This window comes from Phyllostomus hastatus, unplaced genomic scaffold, assembly GCF_019186645.2.
Source record: "Phyllostomus hastatus isolate PE091 unplaced genomic scaffold, TTU_PhHast_1.1 phas_scaffold_1066, whole genome shotgun sequence".
Lineage (NCBI taxonomy): Eukaryota > Metazoa > Chordata > Mammalia > Chiroptera > Phyllostomidae > Phyllostomus > Phyllostomus hastatus.
The window spans coordinates 13,282,136-13,306,965 of NW_025334004.1; the positions used below are offsets into that span (position 1 = coordinate 13,282,136).

At 48.1% G+C, this 24,830-nt stretch overlaps 1 protein-coding gene across 4 annotated transcripts in view; it reads left to right on the forward strand.

Moving 5' to 3' along the window:
- The window catches only part of PAX2 (paired box 2), an 87,310-nt gene extending 77,618 nt beyond the window's left edge, over positions 1 to 9,692 (forward strand). For 2 of the 4 annotated variants that reach the window (XM_045854537.1, XM_045854540.1), the window contains 3 exons: positions 5,398 to 5,499; positions 7,742 to 7,828; positions 8,303 to 9,692. In XM_045854537.1, the coding sequence (XP_045710493.1) occupies positions 5,398 to 5,499; positions 7,742 to 7,828; positions 8,303 to 8,379 (266 nt within the window). In that variant the 3' untranslated portion in view covers positions 8,380 to 9,692. The remainder of the gene's footprint in view (positions 1 to 5,397; positions 5,500 to 7,741; positions 7,829 to 8,302) is intronic. The other 2 variants (XM_045854536.1, XM_045854539.1) reach the window with 1 other exon arrangement.
- The last annotated feature ends 15,138 nt before the right edge of the window (positions 9,693 to 24,830 follow it).

The following is a 24,830-nucleotide window of genomic DNA, read 5'->3' on the forward strand; positions in this document are numbered from 1 at the left end:
CAGCAGAAGCACAAGGCTACCCCTCAGTCTTGACCAAATAGCATACATTATCTGGTGACTGAAAATTTCCAATTTCTTAATAGCCTTTCACTTCGCTTTTCTCTGTCCTTGTAAAAGCAACTTCACTTAGATTCTCCAAAACAGTTGATTCGATCTGGCCCATTTGGTCGGGAATGTCTGACAAAAGTGCACTGTCTGATTCAGATGTAGTGATTGCTGTAGAAATTGGCTTTAGAATCTTCAGGGACTTCTGCAGTTGAACTGGGAAGACATCCTCATCAAGTACAGTGCTTCTAACACTTCTGGGTACTTTAAGAATCTCAACCACTACTGTTTCTTGAAGAGCCTCTTTGTTTTTCAGAAAACTCTCGAAGGAGATTAATACTCCACACCATGGAGTTTTACTACAGACTTTCGGTGTCAGTATTTTATTCTTTGTGTCCTGTTTTTCTTGCCTTATCTTAATGACGGCAGTGACAGTATGAGATGTGGCTTGTTGGATGACTTCTTTTCCTGTTCTTTGGCTCGTCTGGGAGTATCTGGCTCCTGTTACCAGGAAAACATAGTGTGGTACAGACGTGGCTTCACACTTTGGCTCTGTCGTTTGCTAGCGGTGTAACCGTAGGAAAGTCACTGTGACTGTGTGCCTCCCTTTTCTCAACTTTAAAACAAGCAAGTTAGACTGGTCATCTCACATCCTCTTCCATCTCTAAACTTTGTAATCTTAGGAGGCAATATCCAACATGAAATGCCCATCCTCTTCTAATATGTGGAGTTCTATCCATTTGTGAGTCTTGGTGCTATTTTTATGTTACTGGCATTGTCAGTGAGCAAAGCAAAAACTTTACTGCTTCCTCTCTCCTGTTGGTTGGCACATATTTTATAACTGATGTATTTTGCTGTGTAGCTGTTTCTTTCTCCTTCTGAGCTTTTGCTTGTTTAAGGAGCTGGCTGTGCCGCCTCCCAGTTTTAGAGTTCCCCTCCACTCCCATTTGTCCATCCATCTGATGTAACACAAGACCCAGCGCTCTGTCGATTCTTCCTTGCACAGATTCCATTACCCATTCATATTCCCTCACTGAGAGAGGCTTGCTCAAAGAATGCTGCTGGGCAAATGGTATGATGGCCTAAGTAATTTGAAAACTTCCTGCAGTATGTGTTTTCCATTATTGACAATGGTGTTCCAGAAGGATATATGGCTCTGGCAAGAGTTTGGTCAATTTTTTCCTGCTCTTCAGGTGTCACTTGTGTACTAATGAAGCCCGAGAGAGTGCTTTGTATGCAGTTTGTTGGCCCAGGTGTCCTGAACGGGCCCCTCTTTGTGGCGACTCTCCTGTCTCAGGCTGTGGTGCGGCAGAGGCACAGCTGTGTGCCGAACGTCAGGAAGCTTGCGTGCTTTTTCCTCGTTGTGGCTTTCTTCTCCCGCATTTTAAAAATGCCTGAAGCCCTGGCTGGCGTAGCTCAGTGGATTGAGCGCGGGCTGGGAACCCAAGTGTCCCAGGTTCGATTCCCAGCCAGGGTACATGACTAGGTTGCAGGCCATAACCCCCAGCAACCGCACATTGATGTTTCTCTCTCTCTCTCTCTCTCTCTCTCTCTCTCTCTCCCTCCCTTCCCTCCCTAAAAATAAATAAATAAAATCTTTAAAAAAAATTATTAAAAAAAATGCCTGATAACTACCAATCAGTCTATACCTATGAGCTGGTTTTTGTTTTGTTTGTTCACTTTTTTTCCTGTCTTCTTTTGCTTTATATTCCACATATGAGTGAAAATATACAATTTTTTTCCTTTTCTGTCTGACTTCACTTAGCATAATGCCCTTAAGGTCTATTCCTGTTCTCACAAATGGCAGTATTTCGTCTTTGTGTGTGGCTGAGTAGTTATTCCATTGTATGTATGTCACATCTTCTTTATCCGTTCATCAGTCGATGAACACGTGGGTTGTTTCCATGTCCTGGCTATTGTAGCTGATGCTGCAGTGAATATAAAAGTGCATAGATCTTTTCAAACAGGTGTGTGTGTGTGTTTTAGATAAATACAGGTATCGAATTTTAATGTTGTGTACCTGAAACTTATATATACACCTAAATTTCGTATACCTATATGTGAAACTTACATAATGTTATAAACCAGTGTTACCTCAATTAAAAAATCCATTTTGAGGAAAAAATAAATAGGCAGGTACCTTGACCGCAGGTACCTGGACAGCACTTCACAGAGTCTATGTTTAAAACAGACTTTGGAAATATGTCTTTCAACCAGTAATTCTGTATGACTTTCAGCATACAAAAGTTGCTATATGTTGGCAGTTGGCAAGGGAAGAAGCCAGTGGAAATGAACAGTGCAGCAGGGTTACTCCCGGGCTAGCTGGAAACACCTTTCCAGTCACCCAGCCTCGGGAGTCCAGTGTGATGTCATGTGAGAAGACCTTAGATGACAAGGAATTCGTGTGTGGCCAGATGTAGGAACCGTGCAGCTGAAAATCAGAATTCAGAGGCATTTAAATTCCTGTTTGTTAAAAAAGGAGCATACCTCTTTTCCTGACTGCTTTGTAGATGTTAAGATTGCAAAACCAAGAGGAATTACGTTTCTACCTCTTTCTAATTTCAAAACCTCTACATCCTCTTTAACTCTCCCCTCTCTTGGGCCTTTTTTGACCAGTAAATGCCATATTATTCACCTCTCTAGGAACTGAGAAAGCTGGCTGTCATTGCCCACTTCAGGTCCACTCCTCTGAGAAGCGGTCAGGAGTACATCATTCATTGACAATAGAAGTCCATGAAAGAAAACCCACAACAAAGTAAACACAGATTCTGCCTGCTCTCTCTGGGAGCCTGAAGTGATCTCTTGTCCAACAGTTCTACCCTGTTGTTGACTCTTGAGTTTTCAAATGTCAGGTACTAGCTAGAGCAGATAGGTTAGGGGGAAATCATTCTATTACGTGATAAAGCTGAGTCACAATATAAGAGTCCCTTACTATAAATTTCGCCTCAACCTATACAAATTCATAATCCATTGTTCAAACTATTTTTAGAGAAAAGGCAGATTCGAACATTGACATCTGTCCCAGGCTTTACCTCTTCAAAGGAGACCAACACCTATGAAACAATTAAAAGACAATATAACCCACTCTATGGCTTTTGTTGTCTATAAATGCATGGAGTGATAGAAAAGGAATAAAAAAGTATTTATTGAGCATCTACCATTTCTCAGCTGTGCAAGATAGCACAGGAGGCAGGGCTGTTGGTTTGATTATGATCTGTGTGTAGAAGCAAGCCGTGACACGAAGCTACAGGGCTGGTGCGTTATGAAATGTAAAGACATGCTAAACCATGGAGCGCAGATACTCTAGAAGTTTAGGAGAGGGAAACTTCTCTGATGGGTAGAAACAGTAGGGATTTTAAGGCTTGAGCTAGAAGGAAAAGGAAACAGTGAGTAAGAGGACGAAAACGGTATGGCAAAAGCACAGAGGTTTCACAGCACACAAGCCAGCAAAAGCGCTCAAACTGAACCAGGAGAGAGGCAAGTCATAGCTGAGGGAGCTGGCTGGGGAGGAGTCCTTGGGAGGCTGTGAAAGCCTGCCAGAGTTTAGAGTCCAACTGTAGCCTACAGAGAATCAATGATGGTTTTTACAAGGGAAGTGATGAGAGCCATGTTTCATGAAGACAAGCCAAGCATTCACATTTGGGAGAGAACTGAGGGGGAAGAATGGAGAGGCAGGGAATACATGCAAGAAAAATGTTGTGGCAAACCAAGAGCAGTTTTTAGGAGCTGAGCTATGGAGGTGGCAGAGGAAATGGAGAAGGGACAGATGTGACAGCCATTGCTAAGAGGAATTGACCACACTTAGTGGCTGACTTCATATAAAGGGAAAGGAAAAAGACCATGTTTAGAAGGACTCCAGTATTTTTGATCCGATGGCCTTCAAGTAGGTTGTTGGTGGAATGATTATGCGGATGATGAATCATCTTTTATTCTTGTCGAGTCTGAGGTGACAGTGGGACAGTTAATGAAAATGTTCAGCAGGAAGCTAGAAATACAAAAATCTGAACTGTATCTCTGTTTTGCTGAGGGTAGGAAAGACAAATCACTCACATGTTAAAGTGAGGAGTGGGAAACTCACAGGTTTCCTAAAAATCAGAGGTGAGGTCAGTTTCAAGGGTAGAGTGGCAAGGAGGGAGGAAGGGAGGAAGGAAGGAAGGTATAAGGAGAGAGAGAGAGAGAGAAAGAGAGAGGCACTTTGGAATAGCCATTAGGAGGATGAGGATGTTCAACTGATGAACAGAAAGCATACTGAGCCAGATTGCATAGTTCTGTAACTTCCTCCAGCCACACCTTGCCTTCCCAGGGTTGGACAGAGGCACTAGAGTGGGAGAGTGGCACTGGATGAAGAGAAGGATAAAGGGAATCTGGAGAGGATGAATGGGATCCAGAAGACCCAGGAGAGTGTGAAGTAGTCTTGAGAGCATGAAAGTCTAAGAGGGGGAAGAGGGCAAATTATGGTCATTGGGGCATGCTAAAATGCAAAGGGACGTGGTGACCCTTTCATGGTGATGGAGGGGACAGGCAAGGAAGGGCGGCCACTCAGGTGCAGCTGTGTTGCAGAGATGTCTGTGGGCCATGGGTATTTCCCTAATATCGACTCGCTTTGCCTTTACTCTAAGACACTAAGGGAAGCCCTGCCTCCCACTCTTCTAGCTAAGAGAGGACTCCCAAGACAAATGTCCAGCAGTTGGTGGGGGGAGCAGATTTTGGAACTTGATCTGATCCACTTGCACTATTGGCTCAAAAGCTCCTGATTCGCATCAGAGATGCTTTTCTATCGTTTAAATGCCATAAACACTAACAGCAAAATAGCCCACTGGCTGGGCCTCCGCTCTCCACACCTACCAGGCCCAGCACCTGCAGCACCACTTGGAGAGGACAAGAAAGACCCATCAGCCCATGTAGGGGTGCGGGGGTGTTCTTCAAGCCTGTAGGAAAGATGGGGTGTTAGCAGAGAAGAGAGGCGAGCAAAATCATAGAGGTCCATTTGGCTACTGGAGAGACCACAGCTGAGTATCTTGCTGGGAAGTGGGAATGAAACCAGGTCATCCTCCCTCCCTTCTCCATCTGGCTTTGGGCTACAAAGAGATACCAAGCAAAGGCCAATGCATGCACACACATGCACAGAGAAAGTCAAGGAGCATATACACAGCCAATCATAGGACAGACATTTAGGTAACGAGCTTGCACACTCATAAAGGCACACTCAGGCCTGCTCATCACATGCATCCCTGTGTGTCTACACACAGTTCTTTCTTCTCCAAGGGTTCTCTTTCCAAGGAGTGCCCTGGTGTGAGTAGATGCAGGCCCCTCTCTTCCAGGCCTCATGCCTTCCCCTTTGTGTTTTTCCAGGTCGTGACATGGCGAGCACCACTCTGCCTGGTTACCCCCCTCACGTGCCCCCCACTGGCCAGGGAAGCTACCCCACCTCCACCCTGGCAGGAATGGTGCCTGGTAGGTGACAATGGTGCAGCTGCCTAATTTATATGGGGGTAACTAAATTGTGGGTGAGCTGCTGAGTGGTCTTTAGTCTGAGGCTGGGGGTGGGAGGAGACCCAACATCCCCTCCCCGCAAACCACTGCTATTCTATCCCAATCTCTTCCTAGAGCAGCAGTTGGTCCCTGACCCTCCTTCATAAGCAACTTAGGGAGAGAGCTTGCAAAAGTGTCCCTTGTGTACACCCCACTGTATGTCATGGCCCCTCCACAAGGCCTACCCACCCAAACCTATGCCCAGGGAAGCACTCAGCCTCAGCAACGCCCTCAGTGCCCCAGCCCACCCCCAGCCAGCTGACACTGCTTGGAAGAGCCTGCCCTGGTTTCCATGGAAACTTGGAGCCCAGAACCAGAGTGACATGTCAGTCACTCAGACAAAGCCACCCTGGTCCACACCAACCCACAGAGAAGACCAGTGTTAAGAACCTACCCCACCCCAGAGAAAGGAGGGACCTTGTCCCTAAGGAAAGAGGAACAGGAGGACAGGCTATGGCAGGAACCAGAGAGGCTAGCTTCAGAGAGATAAGCTACAGCACCCCCACATCTCTTCAGAGGAACCGGGCTCTCCTTGCTCCTCAGAGCTCAGACCCTCCCAGTCTGAGAGCAGCTGGGTTACGCTGTGTGGATTGGAGAGGCAGAGGCCGCATTTAGGGTCTGGTAGGGCAGCTGGAGCTTGAGCTCTTCCCAACCCCTCACCTCCCATTGGGAGCCAGACTTGAAACCAAAGAGAGGTGAAACTCCTACTTGTGTAAACACCAAAAAACTCTTGTCTCAGAGAGAGTGAGACTCACTGAGCCTGCACCACTCCTGTGGCTGCCTTCTTGGGTGCCCCTTCCCTGAAGCTCAGCTCTCATGGGAGGAGGGTGGATGGAAAATGGTGCCTTGCACCATTCCTGGAGGGTCTGTCCAGGGACAGCCCCCATAAGCAAAGTTGGGGGAGGGGCATGGTGAAGAGGGCATTGCTGCAGGGTGTGGTAGAACAGGGGCTGAAGGGAGTGAGAGGAACTGGGGAAGGAGAGCTGAGAGGCGTGAGTGAGGGCGTCTACCCAGATGTGGGGCAGGGGGAGTAGAAGTGTTGGGGGCAAGGAGATTTTTCCAGGAAGGTCCCAGCCTTGAGCTGGTGGAGGCTGGAGAAGGTCTTGAAGAGATGGGGTGAGGGAGGGGGAAGTCTGTAAGGAGGTGGGGATGAGAGGAGCGCAGAGAGCTCATGGTGGCAAGGGGGGAGTCGTTAAACAGAATCTAGTGCTGATGAGGAAATTACACTTGTTTCATTAGCGATGGAGAAGGAGATAGCTCAGTTCCTCTTGGTCACAGTTGAGCTCAGAAGCTCATTATCCTGCTGCACGCATGCTTTCCCTCCTCGTCAATAAACAGGCTTTCCAGTGGCTGCATCCCCCACCCCCACCCAGCTCCCTCTCCGAAAGGGGCCCCTTCTCCTCTACTTAACCCGCGGTTAGGGATCACTGTAAACAGTCTGGGGTCATCACACAGGAGAAAGGGTGAGGGGGAAACCCGGAGGCCTGGCCTTTCTCCCGCGGAGGGAATGAAACAGCTTCCGAGAGCTCCCAGCCCACGGGTGGCCCCCACTGACTGACCCTGGGGGGCAGTCCACCTGCTCCCTGCCACCTCCTTCACCTGCTGCGTGGTGCATGAATGGAACCCCTACAGGGAAAGGTGATGGGGGGGTTTCCCAGCACAGCCCAACCCCTTTGCTTTGGCACAGTGCTGAGATGCCATTCTTAGGACTTTCTGGGACAAAGTGTCCCGAGAGCCTTTCTTTGCCACCCCCCCCCCCCGCTTCCACCCTGTGGGGCTACGGCTCCCAGAACCTGAGTCTCCACTAAAAAAACCCTGTCCGCCAACGCAGCGGGGTAGTCGTGACTGGACCCGGAACAAACCCCTCCTGGGTAGGCCAGGCACCTCCGCGGGAGGAGCCCCAGGCAGGCACTACCCCACAAGTCCCTCCACGCTTCTGTGCGAGGCTCATGGGTGCTTCTGCATCCCCGGATACACACACACCACCAGCTCTCCCCACGCTGACTGCGTGGATTGCTCCGCTTTCGCCTGGCCCACAGCCTGCAGCGGGCATTGCCCTGCCTGCCCCACCTGCACCACGACCGGGGGGAGGCTGCTGGTCTGGCACATCAGGTCCACCTCGGAGATGCATGTATCTGATCCCCACACCCCCACCGTCCCGCAGGGAGCGAGTTCTCCGGCAACCCGTACAGCCACCCCCAGTACACGGCCTACAACGAGGCTTGGAGATTCAGCAACCCCGCCTTACTAAGTGAGTACGCCACCTGGCTGGCCGGCGGCTCAGCGCGTCAGCTCGCCCCTGCTCGCCCCGCTCACGCTGGCTGCTTCTGGGCGCGCCCGACTGACTCCCAGCCACCTGACTTTTGGGTGCCAGCCGGGCAAGACGTTTAGCGCAGCACTGAGGCCCGGGATCCCTTGAGGACGCCCGTGCCTCCTGCCCGTCCTTCCTCTCTTCTCCCTCCCCGTCGCTGAAAAGCCCTGCACCACCCCCACCTCAGCACCCTTGGAGGGTCCATAATCGGGCAGCGGTGGTCTCCGATTGGGTCCCTCTCCCACCCGGTGAATGCAGCTCTCCTGGGGGCAACCAGCCCCCGAAGCCCAGCCAAGGTCTTCCTGCCCCGTCCTGCCAGACCCGAGCCCCGGGAGGTCTTTGCTTTTCTTTCCTTTTTTTGTTCTCCTGTTTGTCCTCTCACCCAGCCCATTCTTCTCCTGTGTTAACTTCCAGGTTCCCCTTATTATTATAGTGCCGCCCCCCGGGGCTCCGCCCCTGCCGCTGCTGCCGCTGCCTATGACCGCCACTAGTTACCGCGGGGACCACATCAAGCTTCAGGCCGACAGCTTCGGCCTCCACATCGTCCCCGTCTGACAGCCCACCCCGGAGGGAGGGAGGACCGACTCCACTCGAAGCTTCCTGGCCACCGCCCCAGCCCCACCCCACCCCAGGACACCTGCAGCCCTTCACGTCAACCCCGTGGAAGGCTGGACAGGACTAGTGGAGCCACGGGCCGGACCCTCAGGCCCCAGCCCACTACCCCGAGTCCCGCCCGCTGCCCCTCCCTGCCTGCCTGGACTTCGAGGTGCGGTGCGTCGAGGACGACCCGACCCGGCTTGCCCTGGCCTCACGGAGCCCAACAGAGCGGACCAGCCACATCTCCGGACTCGGGCCGGGCGGCCGCTGTGCGCGGGGACACGTTTCTGTGACACACAATCAGCACCGACTGCAGCTCGGCCCAGCCCTGGAGCCGCCGACTCGGATGCTCCGGCGCAGGAGGCCTCGCTGGAGGGACTGGGCAAAAGAAATTAAGGACAAAATGATTTTCTGCAAAAGAAGGAAGGGCCTTCTGCTGAACCCTTGAAACCTCGGGGAAAAGTCCTTACCCCCGCGCCAGCCGGACTGCCCCCACCTTCCGAGCGGAGTGTGCCCTGCCCCAGAAGGTGGAATGGAATGGGGGCATGGGGGGTGGGCTCTAGGGACAAAGGTTGGGGTCGTTAAGTCTTTCCAAACTTGGAACCCAAGACACACAGGCCCCAGCAGCCTGCACCCGCAGAGCCAGACTCTTGGCTCTTCCCTACTCTGCCAGAACTGCCCGGTTCCCCAGGGCCCAGGCGCCTCCTACTAGTGACGAGACTCTCAGCCCCACCTCGCCCCTACCTCAGCGTCTCTGCCATCTGTGACCTCCCAGTCTTCCCTCCTGCCAGTCCTCTTCCCATCCCACGTCTCTCTGCATCGCTCCTCCCTATATCTCGCCACCCCGTGGGAGGCTCTCCGGTGCCTGCCTGCCGTGGGGCCAGCTTCCATAGGCCGTGTGCACCGGTCTTCCCCAGCGGTTACTTGACGTCCCTCACCCGACACAGACTCTCGATCTGCCGGTGGCGGGAGCAGGTTCTGAGCTGGCATCTGAGCTGCGGGCGGGGTGAAAGTGGGGGGCCGTCCACTCCACCCCCAGCCTCTTCCTCCGGCAGGAACTGAACAGAACCGCAAAAGGTCTACGTTTATTTAATATGATGGTCTTTGCAAAAAGGAAAAAACGACAAAAACCCAACACGCTGCTGCTTTGTAGAAAGATGGTGTGTGTCGTGCGAAGGCGAACCCCTCTGTATATAACCCCGCCCCGTCTGCCCCGCCCCGCCCCGCCCCGCCCCGCCCGGTAGAGTCCCGGACGCCCGCCCGCCCGCCCGCCCGCCCTGCCTGTAGATTCGCCCCGCTCTGTGCTGTGAGAGTCGCCGCTCGCTGGGGGGGAGGGGGGGACACAGCTACACGCCCACTAAAGCACAGCACGTCCTGGGGGGAGGGGGGCATTTTTTATGTTACAAAAAAAAATTACGAAAGAAAAGAAATCTCTATGCAAAACGACGAACATGGTCCTGTGGACTCCTCTCTGTTTTGTTGACTACTTCTCTGTAATTCCGTGTTTTCGCTCTTTCGTTCTCTCCTGCCCATGTCTCCCCTCTCTCCGTCTCTCTCTACTTCTCAGCCTCTGCCTCTCTCCGTCTCTGTCTCTGTCCCTCTCTCGGCCTCTCCCCCCAGCCCGGCCCCGGCCGCCCTGCCCTCGCAGGCTAGATCAGAGGTGGCAGCTCCACCCCCGGGCTTGTCCCCTCTCGGCTGTGCCCCGTGCGCCCTGGGCCGCCGGCGGCCGGACCGCCCCGCCCCGTAGTTGCTCTCTCGGTAGCGGCGATGCGCCTTTGCATGTCTCCTCACCCGTGGATCGTGATGACTCGAAATAACAGAAACAAAGTCAATAAAAGTGAAAATAAATAAATAAAATCCTTGAACAAATACGAAAAGGCTTGGAGTCCTCGCCCAGATCTCTCTCCCCTTCCAGCCTTTTTATTTGAAAAGGAAAACGAGAACAGAGAACAGTTTAAGGGAACTGCCGGCGCCCAGCCAGGCTGCAGTGGCCCGAGCGGGGCGGCGAGGGCGCCGAGGTGCGAACTCCCAGGCCCACCCAGTCCTCGCGCGGCTGGCGGGGCAGGGGCACCAGAGCCAGGAGCCGGCCGAACCCTCGAGAGAGCCCCTGATAGCTCTGGTCTCCTTGGCCACTTTAAGCGCGTCGGTTCGTTTTGATTCTTTTCTTTTCTTTTTCTTTCTTTTTTTCTTTTTTTTATTGTGCACATGAGAAATAAATAATAATAAATAATAATAAATAAATAATAATAAAATTTTGTATGTCACTCCCCATGGCTCCAGGTTTGTCTCTCCCGGTCTCTGGGCCAGGCCTCCCCTCACACTGGTGGATCCCAAGTAACCCCGTCAGTGATCCCCCAATTACACTCCCTCTGCCACCCCCTCCCACCCCCTTACCTAGAAACCTCTCGGAGGCAGCTGAAAGCAGGCAAAGACCCAGACCAGAGGGCCCTTCGATAGCCACCCTCCCCGCCCTGCCCCGCCCTTGGGGCAAGAAGGTTTCCAAAGCTCCAAAAAACTTCGAGTTACACATCTATACCAGGCCGATACAGTCGCCCTGCCTCTCCGCCCGCGTTCGGATTTTGGGTGTAAACTCTCAAAACTCGACGTCGAGGCCCTTTCGAGACGGGGTAGCGGGGGTGGGGGGGGGGACGATTGTTTGCTGTCCTGTGTTCTTTCTCTGCACCTCTGCGTAGCCGCAATTTTATCCCACGAGTCTTCGCGGAGACCGCGGAGACCGCAGGCGTTTGTCACAAATTTCCTCGCTGCTCCTGTAGTGCCGCGCACGCACAGCGCCCAGCTCCGCCGAGACTCCGGCAGATCCTGCCGGCTCACGGGACCTCGCGCGCCCCCTGGGTCTTGCGGAGCCCCGGGCGCTGGCGAGCAGCAACCCAGATTGGTGTGGTCTGGGTGTGTCCCTGAGAGGAAGCACCGGAGTCTGTCGGTCGGTCAGGGTTTCCATTTCTGCTCGACCTCGTGGGTCTATATGTCCCTGGCTAGGCAGGCCCGGGAGTGGGGAAGTGGGAGAACTGTTTCGTTTTTCAGACACTCTAACTGAGTGCCCTCTGCGTTGAGCTCAGAGGGGCCAGTGAAGGATCTGTCTGCCTTGTGTCTCTCTTCCTGTTTGCGGGGAAAGACGGAGTGATTGCCCAGGATTACCCAGGATTACCCAGGCGGCATTGGAAGGGGTCCCCTCTCTGTTCCTGCAGCAACCTCTCAACCCCAGCCCTCCCATAGATATTGCAACCTTCACCTGGTCTCCACCCTTGGAGACTTCCCTTCTCTGCCCAGGGAAGTCTTCCCAACTCAGCTCTTAGTTGGGCCTCCTTCCACGTGGAAGGTTGTTTTTTTTTTCTTAAGATTTTATTTATTTATTTTTAGAGAGAGGGGAAGAAGGGGGGAAAGAGAGGAAGAGAAACATCAATGTGTGAGAGAAACATCAATCGGTTGCCTCTCGCAAAATCTCGAAGACCTGGCCTGTTGCCCAGGCATGTGCCCTGACAGAGAATCCAACCTCCATGGTGTCAGGTTGCAGGAGAAGGCCCAATCCACTGGGCCACTCCAGTTAGGGATGGAAGGTTCTCGATGCACTGAGGTGCCAGGGATGGTTGGGGACAGGGGCTGCAAGGAGGACCTGCAGACAGACTAAGGAGTGGACTTTCCCTCTTGGCTGGGGGCAGTGTGTTCCAAATGCCTCCTTCCCTCCAGGATCCCCAGGGACCTTTCTCCAAACTTGCTTGCCCAGCCTCACCCTCTGTGGCGCTTCAGGAGGATACGCAGCTTCCCCAACAAAGCATCAAGCCCCTAATTAGTCCATCCCCTTTCCTCCTCCTTCCTTACCTGTGCCCTCCCTGCTCCTCATCTCAGCAAATGGCAATCCCGCTTTGCACCCTGCTTGGCACTGCCTCTCTTAGCTATGGTTCTCCTACAAGGGTGGTCTTCCCAGTTGTTTTTCCAATCATTCATTCCGTTAGTAGAAGGAATTCTGAACATGTACACCTAATATAATTATACATTTATTTAAAAATTTACTTATTTATAAGTTCCATGAATGTACTACTGAACTAATATATTATGAATTTTATAAGACATAAAATAGTAAAAGGGTGAGATTGGAATACACAGACATAGAAGTTCTAATGTTCTCTAAAATAAATGGATTATCTTGTACCCCTGCCACCACCTCTGCCCCAGGAAATTACACCTCACTTTGGAGATCCTGCTCAGAGCCCATGAAAACCCAGCATGGCAGATCTCCTGACTACTGGCTGATGCCCAGCAGATAAGTTTCTGGAAGTTGTCAGGGCACTGGGCTGGCCCAGGCAGTGGTGCCCTCATCACATGTAGCTGGCTACCTGGCTTTGCCTCCAGGTGCCCCCAGGCTGGGAGTGCTTCTTCGCCTAACACATCAACTCAGGAGTCAGAGCCTCCTGCCTGGTTTCTACTAGAGTTCCTTACCTTATGTTCTATTTCTGGTCTCCTCATGCCAAATCGGGCAGTGAGAGTCCCACTGTTGACAGTGACCACCTCTGTTCAGAAGCTTTCATGCTGTGTTTCTCTTGAAGTGCTGGTTTCTGCTTAGAATCAGCTGGAGAGTCCCCAAAATATGTTCTATAGTCCTTGAGCAGTTGCCTGTTCTAACCGAAGCCCCATAAGCACACGCCAAACATAAACAGAGCCTGTTCTCCATAATTCACCTGATGCTGACTCTCCTACTCCCATCCCCATCCCACGCTCACAGCTGAGGTACACCATGTACGACAGTTAGGGACAGGTGAAGAAAGGTGCCCTGGATTGAAGGAATAGCAGGAACAAAGACGTGGAGGCATCAAAACATGCCAGATGGAATGTGGCTGGAGAATCAGGTGCCTAGGAAGAGACAGAGGGGATGCAGGAGGTGGCAGGAGATGAAGCTTAAAAATAGTTGAGAGCAAGGGCACTGTGACAGAAATGTCAAAACAGCATTCATCACTTACACGGCTTCTTTAAGGAAGCTGCCCCACTCAGTGCCCTCCTGCCCATGTAACCACCATATTTGTGCCAATGACTCCAAACTGAACCAGTCAGTCCCCTTTTCTCGGGACACAGCACGAGGAAGTATGGGGAGAATGAGGCCATTAACCACTAGCGGCAAAGCCCAATGGAGATCCTAAGGGGATTTCCCAGTCTTCCTCATCTCAGTCAAGGCCAGCTTTATCTGCCTTAGATCTTCCCTGATTGCTTCTACATTTCCCATCCATACCTGATCCACCACAAAACTAGCCAGCTCTGCCTCTAAAATATTGTATTGGCCAAAAATATTTAGTTTTTTCCATATGATGGCTCTAGTAGTGCTTAGGTGCCTTCAACTTTATTCAAAACAATTCCGTTAGATTGTCTTGTGACAATTGTCATATCAGCGTGCATTAAAAAAATCAAATTGGTAAATTTTGTGCAGCCATTTTTATATTGAGGATGAAAGAAGATATGCAACATTCTTGGAATATTATGCATTATTATTTCAAAAAAGTAAAAATGAAACTGAAATACAAAAAAAAAGATTTATGCAGCATGTGAAGAAGGTTCTGGGACTGATCGAACATGTCAAAAGTGGTTTGTGAAGTTTCTTGGTACTACTGACATTTTGGCTAAATAATACATTGCCGTGGGGCTGTCTTATGCACAGAAAGATGTTTATCAGCACCCCTGGCCTCCACCAACTAGAAACCAATAGCCAACATACTCAAAATATCCAAATCTTAGTTATTGGTGAAAATGAAAAAGTGTCTTTCATGTTACGGAAAAAAACTAAATGGACTTTTTGGCCAACCCAACAGATTGAGAATTTGACCATTTCTGAGGACTTGCACTGTACTGTCCCAGTCCAATTCACCATGATCCTTCACCAGGATTTGAAAAAAAAAAGTTCTAATTGGTCTTCCTATTTCCATCTTTACCCCACTCACCCCAGTCTATTCTCCCCCCAGCAGCAGAGTGATTCTCCAATGTGTATAGCAGATCGTGACCTGCTTCTGCTCAGCGGTCTCCAGTGGCTCCGCTTTTCCATCAGAGTCAGAATCCTAAAGCTGATCTACAAAGCCCCACATGTTTTGGCTGTCGGCCCTCCCACCCTCACCCTCCTGACCCCCACCACCACTAACTCACTTCCCACTACCTCCCCCAGCTCACTGTGCTCTGAGCCCATTGGCCTCTGTGCTTCAGTTACACCAAACACGAGCCTTCCCAAGACAGTTGCACTTCATGTGCTGTTACCCTCCATAGACTGGCGCCCCACTTCCTTAAGGTCTCTGCTCCAATGTTACCTTTCCAACAAGGCCTTCCCTTGTTAAGTTAAATAAAACTTAGCATATACCCCAGCATCACTCTCTGTTCCCTTCCCTTGCTTCTCCACATCCTTTACCTCTTCCTGAAAGATTATGTTTTAGGTTCAAGGCCTGTCCTCTCTGATTAGAATGTTAACTCCATGAGGACAGGTTTTTGTCTGTTCTGTTTGCTGCTATATCTCCAGTTCCTGGGGCAGTCGTTGGCACACAAGAGATATTCAACAACTACACAGTGGACAAAGAAACAAACAGAGTGGTGAGGCAGAAGAGCTCATGAAAGAGCAGGAGGCAGAGGCAAGGAAGAAGAGAAGGAAAGTGAAGGCAGGGCCCTACAATCACATGGAGGAGCAGGATGACCCCCAGAGAGTAGCTGAGTAGCCAAGGAGGAGGAGAAAGAGGGCGGATGCTGTTCATACTTCTGCAGCCCAGTGGTTCGAGACTCATAAGCTTCAACCTCTGTGAGTAATTCGCACCATTATCCGGGTAACTCCCTATCCCTTACACCCCAAAGCACCTATCATAGTCCCCATGGCGGGGGCATCAAGGGTGCACCCTCTTTCCATTGGGACATGGTCTTCCACCGTCCTATGTAGTTCCTGTGGAACTGTCCGTCACAGTGCTATTCAGTCAGAAAAGCCATCAGCTCCTGACCAGATGCAGGCCTGAGGCCACATCTGACCAACAGGGACCCCATGTCCCTGTCCAAAGCACATAGGCCTCAAGTTAGAAACAATCTGAGTCCTCTCAGAAGGCTTTTTATATGGTACAGGAAAGGAGAAGGGGAGGGCCTTCTCTTCTTTTGGCCCGTGAGCTGCAATGATGAGGGCTCTGGGTCCCTGAGGACTCCCCCTCACCACACAGAGAGTGCAGTTAGTTATGCTAAGTCAGTCAGGGACACAGACACAAGAGAGATAAAGGGCTTTGGTGGTTACATTAAAGCCCCTGGAGCCAGCTAGGCCTGAAGTATGACCACTTGTGGACCTCTGGGGCCATACACCAGTGCATTCTTTTTTTCATTTAAGCAAATGTGTTGAAGCAAATCTGTTAATTGCAACCAAAAAGTTTCTGACTTAAACAGTTCTGGAGGGCATGAATGCTCTATTAAGGACTTTGGATTTTTTCCTATAGGCAACGAGAGCAATGGAAGATTTTTGAGTGAGAGAACAGGGTAATAAAGTTGCATTTCTGGAGGAACCCTCTGTCCATAATGTGAGGAGTGGAGCTGAAGGAGAGACAGTGGGTGCGGGGAAAACCTGTATGAGACCAGTATAGCAGGCAAGAGATGACGGGGTGGGTCTACACTGAGGAGGAGCTCGGGAAGAATACCAACATGCAGACATGACAAGGCTGTACTTTTAAGTAAAAAAAGAAAGAAAAAGCCCTTACTTGTGTGACTCAGTTGTTTGGGCATTGTCCACAAAGCAAAAAGTCACTGGTTCAGTTCCTGGTCAAGGCACAGGTTCGGTCCTGGGTCGGGACACATGCAAAAGGCAACTGATAGATGTTTCTCTCTCACATCAATGTTTCTCTCCCTCTCTTTCTCCATCCCTTACTCTATCTCTAAAAAATAAATAAAATCTTTAAAAAGAGAAAAGAAAAATGCAGAACAGTGGACACATGCAAGAAAGGAGAAAACCAAGAATTTTATCACATTAGCTTATATGTACATAAACATTGAAAACATGAACAACAATCTAATGAAAATGGCTGTCTCTAAGGAGGGAAGAGTGTGGATGAGGATTGGGTAAGAGTGAGATTTCTGTGAGTATGCTTTTTAATATAATTTTGAGTTTGTTGAAAAATAAAATTTAAATTAAAAAAAAAGTAAAGACCAGAGATAGCCAGGTCTTTGGCACATAAAGCATAATTATTTAAAGAGTAAACCAAATGTTGCTTTTTTTTGTATGACTGAGGGGACGGCCATGGATTTGGTGACGAGGGGATACCGGGTGGTCTGAGAGCTAGTGCTTTCTGAGGGTGCAGGCAGGGCCGCTGATAGTTGGAGGGGAGGGGTGTCTAAGACCTGAGGAAATAGAAGGAGGCAGGGTGTAAATAATTCTTTGGAAATGTTTGGAAGAGAGAGGAACATGAGAAAGGCCAGAAGATGATGTCGGTGAGTTCAAAGGAAGACTTTCGTGTTAAGGGCTGTGGACAGCCTGCTGGCTGAGGCAGAGGGTGTGAGGCAGCTGGGGTGAAGGGAGGCCAATTAGGGATGAACATGAGGAGGCTTATGAAAGGAGGCCTGAAATAGTATGGTGGAGTGATGGGTGGGGAGGAACCGAGAACTCTTCTGGAGACAGGAAGGTCATGAGGGAAAGGGGGCTGCTAAGGTTGCTCAGAGAGACTGCAGGACACACAGTTGCTGTCTGCTGAGGGTGGAGGGAGCAGGGCTGGGTCTACCCTTGAGGAGGATAGAGAGTTTGGGGAGCATTTTTCTTGGGGATTCAGAAGGAAGTCTGTGAGAGCGGAAGGACCTCATTGCCAGGCAGCAGCAGGGTGAGCACACAAGGATGGAAGGTCCTGAGCTCCCCTCACCCTGGCTAGCTCCATCTCTCAGGATGTAGCATCCTGGCCCCCCAAGATTTCACTGCTCTCCCCTCTCCCACCTCATCCACATTTCTCTCCCCCACGTGGCTACCCTACTTGATGAATCCCAGTGGCAACTTGGGCCCATGTTCATGGTCTGACCTTTGTGACTGTCCATCCCCAAGTTCCCAAGTACAGCCTCAACTACCTTGTAGGAGAGGCCTGTAGAGGACCCAAACCTCCCCCGGAACTCCCAGTCCCCATATGCAACCTAGAGGCAGAACAAAAAGCACGTTTATGGAGGCATCTCCAAGTCAACAGCAGAAGGAACCCAGAAATTAGCTCACAAGGTCCCTGTGGCACCTTCAACAAGCACCCCCTTCTCTGTGCCTCAGTTTCCTCAGGTGTAAAACCAGGTGGCCTCTAGGAATCCTTCCCATTTGACACTCTATTCTTCTGTAGTTGTATTCGGTGGGTACTCAGGCAATCTCTGTGGCCAGGAGAAGTTCAAGAAAGTTCTATGGAGGTGGGGTGGGTATATTCAGATGGGGAAAGGGATGAGGGTGCTTTTTTAAGCTAGAGAAGGAGGAGGCATGGATTTATTTGTTTGTTGTATCTCTCCCATCTGGGAGTTAGAGAGTTAGTACTGTCTTTGCTCCCTCTTTCCAGTGTCTGCCCAAAGTTTTCTAGAGGTAGGGTCTTTGAGCATTGAGCTAGGAGAACAGTGGGGACCACTGAGGGTGCAGAGCAGGAGACTAGGGGAGGAAGACAAAGGAAACAGCTATTTGGGGCCAAATATATTTCCTGCCTCCCCCCAACACCCCCACCTGCCCAACCATCCCAATACCCTAATTAGCCAGTCCCTTAGGTGCCTGTTAACAAGGCCGGCTGAGCGCCCAACTCCCTAGGGACCAGCCCCCTTACCCCCTAGACTAATCAGTCCTTCACTCCTTGAGTGCCTGAGTGTGTGTGTGTGCGCACACACAGTCTTATTCTTTCCCAGAGCTCCAGGCCCCATTCCAGCCTTTAGAGAGTTAATGTAGGGTGATGTTGAATTCCCCAGTGAAGACACCCCCATTTGAGCTGATTGAAGAGTTGGGGAGAGGCCAAAGTTTGGTGGGTCCTCCCAATTTGGGGTTTTCTCTCAAACTTGTGGGATCAATGATGTGTAGCAAAGGATGAAGCCATGATTGGGGGCACTCTATGGCTCCCTAAGCCCTAGGGCTGGTGTCTCTCAGGCTCCCATCTATGGCCGATATTCACCCCAACCCAGACCCCTCCCCCCTTCATCTCAGGCCCCCCATTCATCTCCCCACCCCCTACCCCCCGACACCCGCACTGTCAGCCCAAACACATGATAAATTGCCCTGTCAACAGAATTCATTCAGGGACCAATTAATTCCACAGAAATGAACCAGGAGCCATCAGTTGCTGAAAAACTCAGAGTGCAGGGAGTGGAAGGAGGGGGTGCCGATGAAGGGGGGGAGTGGGCAGCAGAGGAGGGGACGGGGAGGCTGGGGAAGTTAGTCTGACAGAAATTGGTCATTTAATGCTTAAGTGCACGCTAGACAGCCCTGTCATCGCCCGCAGCCCCCGCGCGGGATTAATTATCAGAGGAGGAGAGGGCAGCCCAGCCCAGCCAAGCCGTCTGTCACCAACTGAGGCTAGAGTCACCCAGGACTTGGGCCACCCTGAGTCCACTTGGAAGTCTTTAGGCCTCCTGCTCCCTCAGCTTCAGGGTTCCTCCCGATCCCAACCTTAGGCCCAACTTCTTATCTTGGGCCCTAAGCCACGTTTAGTCATGGTCTTGCCCTTAGCTACCCCTGCCAGGGAGGGTCCTTTGGACCCCTTGACTGGGTTAGAACCTGTAACTCCCTGTACTTCATTGTCATTACCCCCGGCTATCTTGGGGACTCCACGTGGAGCCCAAAATATGATTGTCCTACCCTAAGATGAGGTAATGGCACCATCTTCCACTCAAATCCTCAAGCCAGAATCCCACCAGTTATCCCTGACTTCTCCCTCTCCTTCATCCCTCTCAACCAATCAGAATCCAAGTTCTGTCAGCTCAACCTCCTGTAAACATATCAAGTCTGGGTCGCTTGCTTCCAGCTTCCCCCATCACCTGAGGCTGGGCCACCAGCAGCTCTGCCTGCTCCCCTGATTTAGGTCCATACTTGCAGTTAAAGTTATCTTTAAAAATACAGATGACACTCTGCTGTGCCCCTACACACATACACAAAATCCAGTTTAACATTCTTTGGTGGGCCCACCATGGGCCTACAGGGGATTAAGTTTAAACTTTTAACTTGACTGAGAAGGCACAAAGCCCCAGCCTCGGCCGGCGAACCAGCCTTGCCTCCAGCATGCTTTCCCTGCTCTCTCTGCTCCAGTACCATTGACCTTCCCTTTTGGCTTCTGCGCATGCTCTTTTTCCTGTAGCCTGAAAAATTCTTTCTACCTTACAACCCCCACCATTCACTTGACTAACTCCTATTTGTCCTTGAAAACCAGATTAAATCTCACTGCCTCCAGGAAGCCTTCCCTGACCCCTCCCTGAGCTTATGCAGCTCCCAAACTTCTTCGTTTATCAACATTGTCACCCTACCTGTGCATTGTCTGTCTTTCCACCAAAATGTTAAATTTCACAAGAATGGAGTCCATGTATTTATCCTTAGGGTCTGCCACTTAATGGATACCAGAAAATATTTGTTGAATAAATAAATGAACAGATATAGGCCCCACTTTTTCTAGGCTCTGTCCCTGGCCTGACTCTGGGGCCAAGCTCCCCAGAGTCCGACCTCTCCTAGTAGCCAAGACAGGGTGGCATGGTGGGAGAGAAGAGAAACCCTCAGGAAACAATTTGTGAGCCCATCTGATGAACCCAAACCAGCTGTGCTAAGAGAATGTCCTGAGAGCTGGAGGTCAGAATGGTAGAGAGAATTTTGGGGAGGACTTCCTACAAAAGCAAAGGCCAGAGTCTGGCAGAAGCATGCTCTGGACAGATACAAGGGTCAGCTCAAGCATAGAATGATCATAGGAGGTGGGGAATAAACAGCTGGAAAGTCCACTTTCAAAAACAGGTTTTGATAATTTACCAGAAGTTGAACTGACAGGACGTGGTTACTGAATGGAGGAAGAGGGAGGCCAGTTTGGCAGGGCAATGAAGGTCAGGCTGAGTTTTCCCTTCTTCCTGTCCTTGATGGCAGAGGATAGTCATTGACTGCTTCTAAAAATGGCCAGGTACAGTTTTATTTGCCAAGTTAATTCTGGCTGCCAGACAGGGTGTCTGAAGGAAAGATTGAGTCAGGGAGACTATTAGAAGGTTGGTGCAGTTATGAAAAAGGAAGGGAGAGAGAGAGAGAGAGAGAGGCTGGCCTGTGGAAGGAAGGTCTGTGATGGAAAAGTCTCCCACGAGGGGCAGGGGTGAGCTGAGTGGGCTCTCTCTCTCTGGGAAGCACACAAGGCCTGTTCGCAGCCTCCCTAAGATGACACATGTGGACCTGGCTGCTAACTGGATGTAAAGGTGAGGTAGAGAAAGAGGGAAAGATGACTGCCTCCAAGTTTTGTGTTCTAAGAGGCTGGGTGGCTAGTGGGGCCATCAGCAGAGGCAAGAAGAGAGGCTGACTTGAGACTGGAAACAATGAGCATGACTTCGTATACAGAGTACACATGTCTGATTTGACATGCTTGGCATGATGTCCAAAAGACAGAATTAGGGAGTATTAGGTCGGGGGTGAATTGGCCTTGGGATATAGAATTGGGAGATACCTTCTTGCCCTCACTCTCCTATCCTCCAAATTTACATTTAATTAGAATGGGTTAATGTGATTTTGTGACAAAGTGATACTATAATACGGAAACAAGTGATCCTAAATAATATAATGCAGCAAAATGTGTCACATAGTACAAGTGATAGTGCAGGACTTGTAATGTTGTATAATGATGTAATCCAGAAACAGGATAACCATATGACAATTCACTAATATGAACCAGGAAATGATGGGTCAGTGCACTAGTTAACAATTTGGGGCTGTACGGTGGTAATGAAATAACCATGTAGTCAGTGACACTGCAACAAGGCACACAATCCAGCAACCAAGTGACAACCTGACAGTGTAACCATGTTAACTCAGTAATGATGTACTGACACAATGATGCCATGATATAATGGCAGAGTGTGGTGATGATGTCACACAATAATAAAAGGCCAACCAGGGAGCAGGTGAGCCACAACATAAATAGGTAACATTCCTCAATACAAATTTTACTAAAGAAAAACAATGTTATGGTGAAGAAAAATTCATATAATAAGCAGCCATTTATCTAATAAAGAAAAGAATATATGAATACATATACTTATTTGCTTATACTTTACAAAATGGAAAGATAATGTTCATTTATTAAAGAAGGGGGAAACAAAAGAGAGAGGACAGGATAGGAGATAGACATCACTGATCATATCTTCTTTTGTAGATTTGACTTTAGAACCATGTACATATTTTACATAACAACACAACAAAGTTAAGCAAATAAATAAGCAGTCCCCCAAAAGGCAGAAGCAAAATGAAATAAATGAACATAACTATCCATTGAGTTGGAATCATAACCACATAGAGAGAAACTATTTCAAGTAATTTAAAACCTAGTAATTGACTATATGTACATTCCTTAGTGGGCCATACACTGATAAAGCAAATAAGTAATGATATTGATGTTCTTGGAGATTTTGGTGCAAGACAAACAAACAAACAAAACCAAAGGGAAGATCAATGATGATAAGCAAAATCCCTGTAGTCCTGGATTTCAACTGGATGCATTAGTAATGCAATAGTATAACTCAAAGCATTTTACCTTTTCAAAAACTGTATTTCCTAGCTCTACCCACTGAAAAAGACAAGAAGTTAATCAACTCCATAACAATAAGCACCTCTAGTCCCCAGACTGTGGTCTTTAAATACCATGTTGCACTAAAAGGAACCAGGACTCTTTGGGGAAATGGAAAATGATTCTGGAAATCTTGCCAAACAGAAAGCAAGAAAGTTATTAAAAACTACTATGAGGGTTAGGCCACGAGGACTTAGGTGCCATTTAGAGGCTGCCACTGACCAACAATGGCATAACTGAGCATCAGTGAGAATAATAAGCACAATTGATTTAAACTCATCAAATATATTTAAATCCATGAATGTATAATTAAAAGAAATATCTTATTGACCTTCTTTGTAAGACACTAGGGAACCAACTCATTATTTGAGAAATTAATAAATGAAGAGAAAGAATCAAGCATTTCTTCTGCCTTTCTTATAAGAACTGTATCTTAGGAAAATCCAACAGTGGGTAAGGGGAAGTTTCTCTTTATAAATGTCTTACAGCTAATAAGTGAAGAAGAGATGGATAGAATTAGAATATTACCATTTTGCAACCCCTAATGGAATAATAGATCTAGGAAATGATCATCAGTGGCTGTTAATTTCACAAAAAGCGAAACAACAGAACATTATATGCCTCTTGATGAAAATACAAAACACACACACCAAACAAAAATAAAAAACCTATTAGGTAATATTTCAAAAAAGTTGAACCTGAATCTGATCAAGCCTCTCAATGTAACTACCATTTTTCAGATAATACTATAGACAGAGGAACTACAGGGATGAAATCTGATTTGGCTTTTGCTTGTATATTTTCCCCAGACTGTGAGAGTCTATAGGGCACATAATCTGACTTCTTCAAAAAATAAATTGCAAGGGGAGGATGGATAGACAAAAGAGACATATCAACTGATTGCAATATATTTGAATCTTGCAAGTAGTTAAAAAGAGGAGGAGCAGGAAGAGGAGGAAGAGCAGGAGGAGAAGGTATGAAGTACTCAGTGACATGTAAACACTGCACTAATTGCACATCATGAAATTTTTAAATGAGCTAGTGTTAGTATGGTCATTTAAAAAGTCCTTTTGTTTTAGAATTATTTAATTGAAATATTTACAGATTGAATAATATAATGTCTGGGATTTTCTATAAAATAATCCTGGGGCAAAGTGGTAGGAACAAAACTAGCTATGAATTGCTACTTCTTGGAGCTGGGTTCATTTTACTGTTCTCTCTATTTTTATATATGTTTGACATTTTCAATAATAAAAAGCTTTAAGCCTTTCTTATAGTAAATTAAACTACTTACATTTGGCAGTAGCCATCTCCCCTCTCTTGACTTTCAGAAAGCTGACAACTGTCTTCAATTGGTCAGCTATCTAACCTGGAGATTCTGAAGAAACTGACCAGCCTAAAAGAAAATACCTTCAGGTTCTGGCAATTGGGGTCTCCCACAAAACATCTGGGTCTCCACCTTATTACTCTTCAGTGATGCCAACCAATCAACAGGGCCCAAACATGCACACAGAATTTCCAGGCAGTCTTTTACTTTTGTGTATTGATGGACAGGAAAGGATATTAATGATTTAAAACAAGCCTCTGACATGAGAGAAAGAGACCAAAATTAACTACCACAAGAAAAAGAACTTGAAAAAAATCAAAGGCAATTCAGGAAAAATAACAAAACAAAATAAAAACTGTCTATAATTAATAACCTCAAAGCAGTAAATAAAGAAGAGCAAAGGTGGAAAAATATGGGACAAACAACTGTAATAGCATAAAGAAAAAAAGGGAAAAATGGTAAAAGAAGTATGCCCATGAAATAAATACATTCTCTGAATGTATTTTAAGGTACATTCAGAGAATAATAATAATTCTTAAATTCCTGGAAATTAATATATATGTACATGTGCATATATGTATATGTGCATATATATATATAATATCAGAAGTAAAAATATTCAATAGAAAGTTTTCAAGGTAAAGTTGAGGAAATATCTATAAACTACAATGAATGCTCACAGAAATGAAACTAGGAAAGAAAAAATAATAGACTAGAGGATAAATACAGAAAGAATAAATGTCCACTAGGAGTCTCAGAAAAAAAAGACAAAAATAGAGGTGAGAAAATTATCAATAAATAATTTACAAATTTCTCCAAAATGAAGGACATGAATCTCTAGATTGAAAGAGCCTACCAAGGACTCAGCACAGTGGATTTACAAATTCCCACACCAAAGTACATAATCATTAAATTATAGAACATCAAAGGATAAAGAGATTCAGAATGAGAGAAAGAGGGGAAATATGGTTTAAAATGTAATGGTTTAGAAATAAGAATGGCAGCAAACTTCTCAACAGCAACAATGGAGATTATTAGATAATGGAACAAGACAAATAAGAATAATGTGAAGTGTAAAGTTCAATGCAGCAGCACAAACAAAGAGAAGGTAGAGAAACGGAAGCAGTTCCTGCACCAGATTTGGCATTGAAGGAGCTTAAATGAATTAGACCTGCCGATCTGAACCATACTGGAATATTAAAAATTACACTTTTGTGTACATAAATACAAAATATTGGTTTTACTCCCAACTGTGACATATGTATATTGAGAGAATTAAAAACAG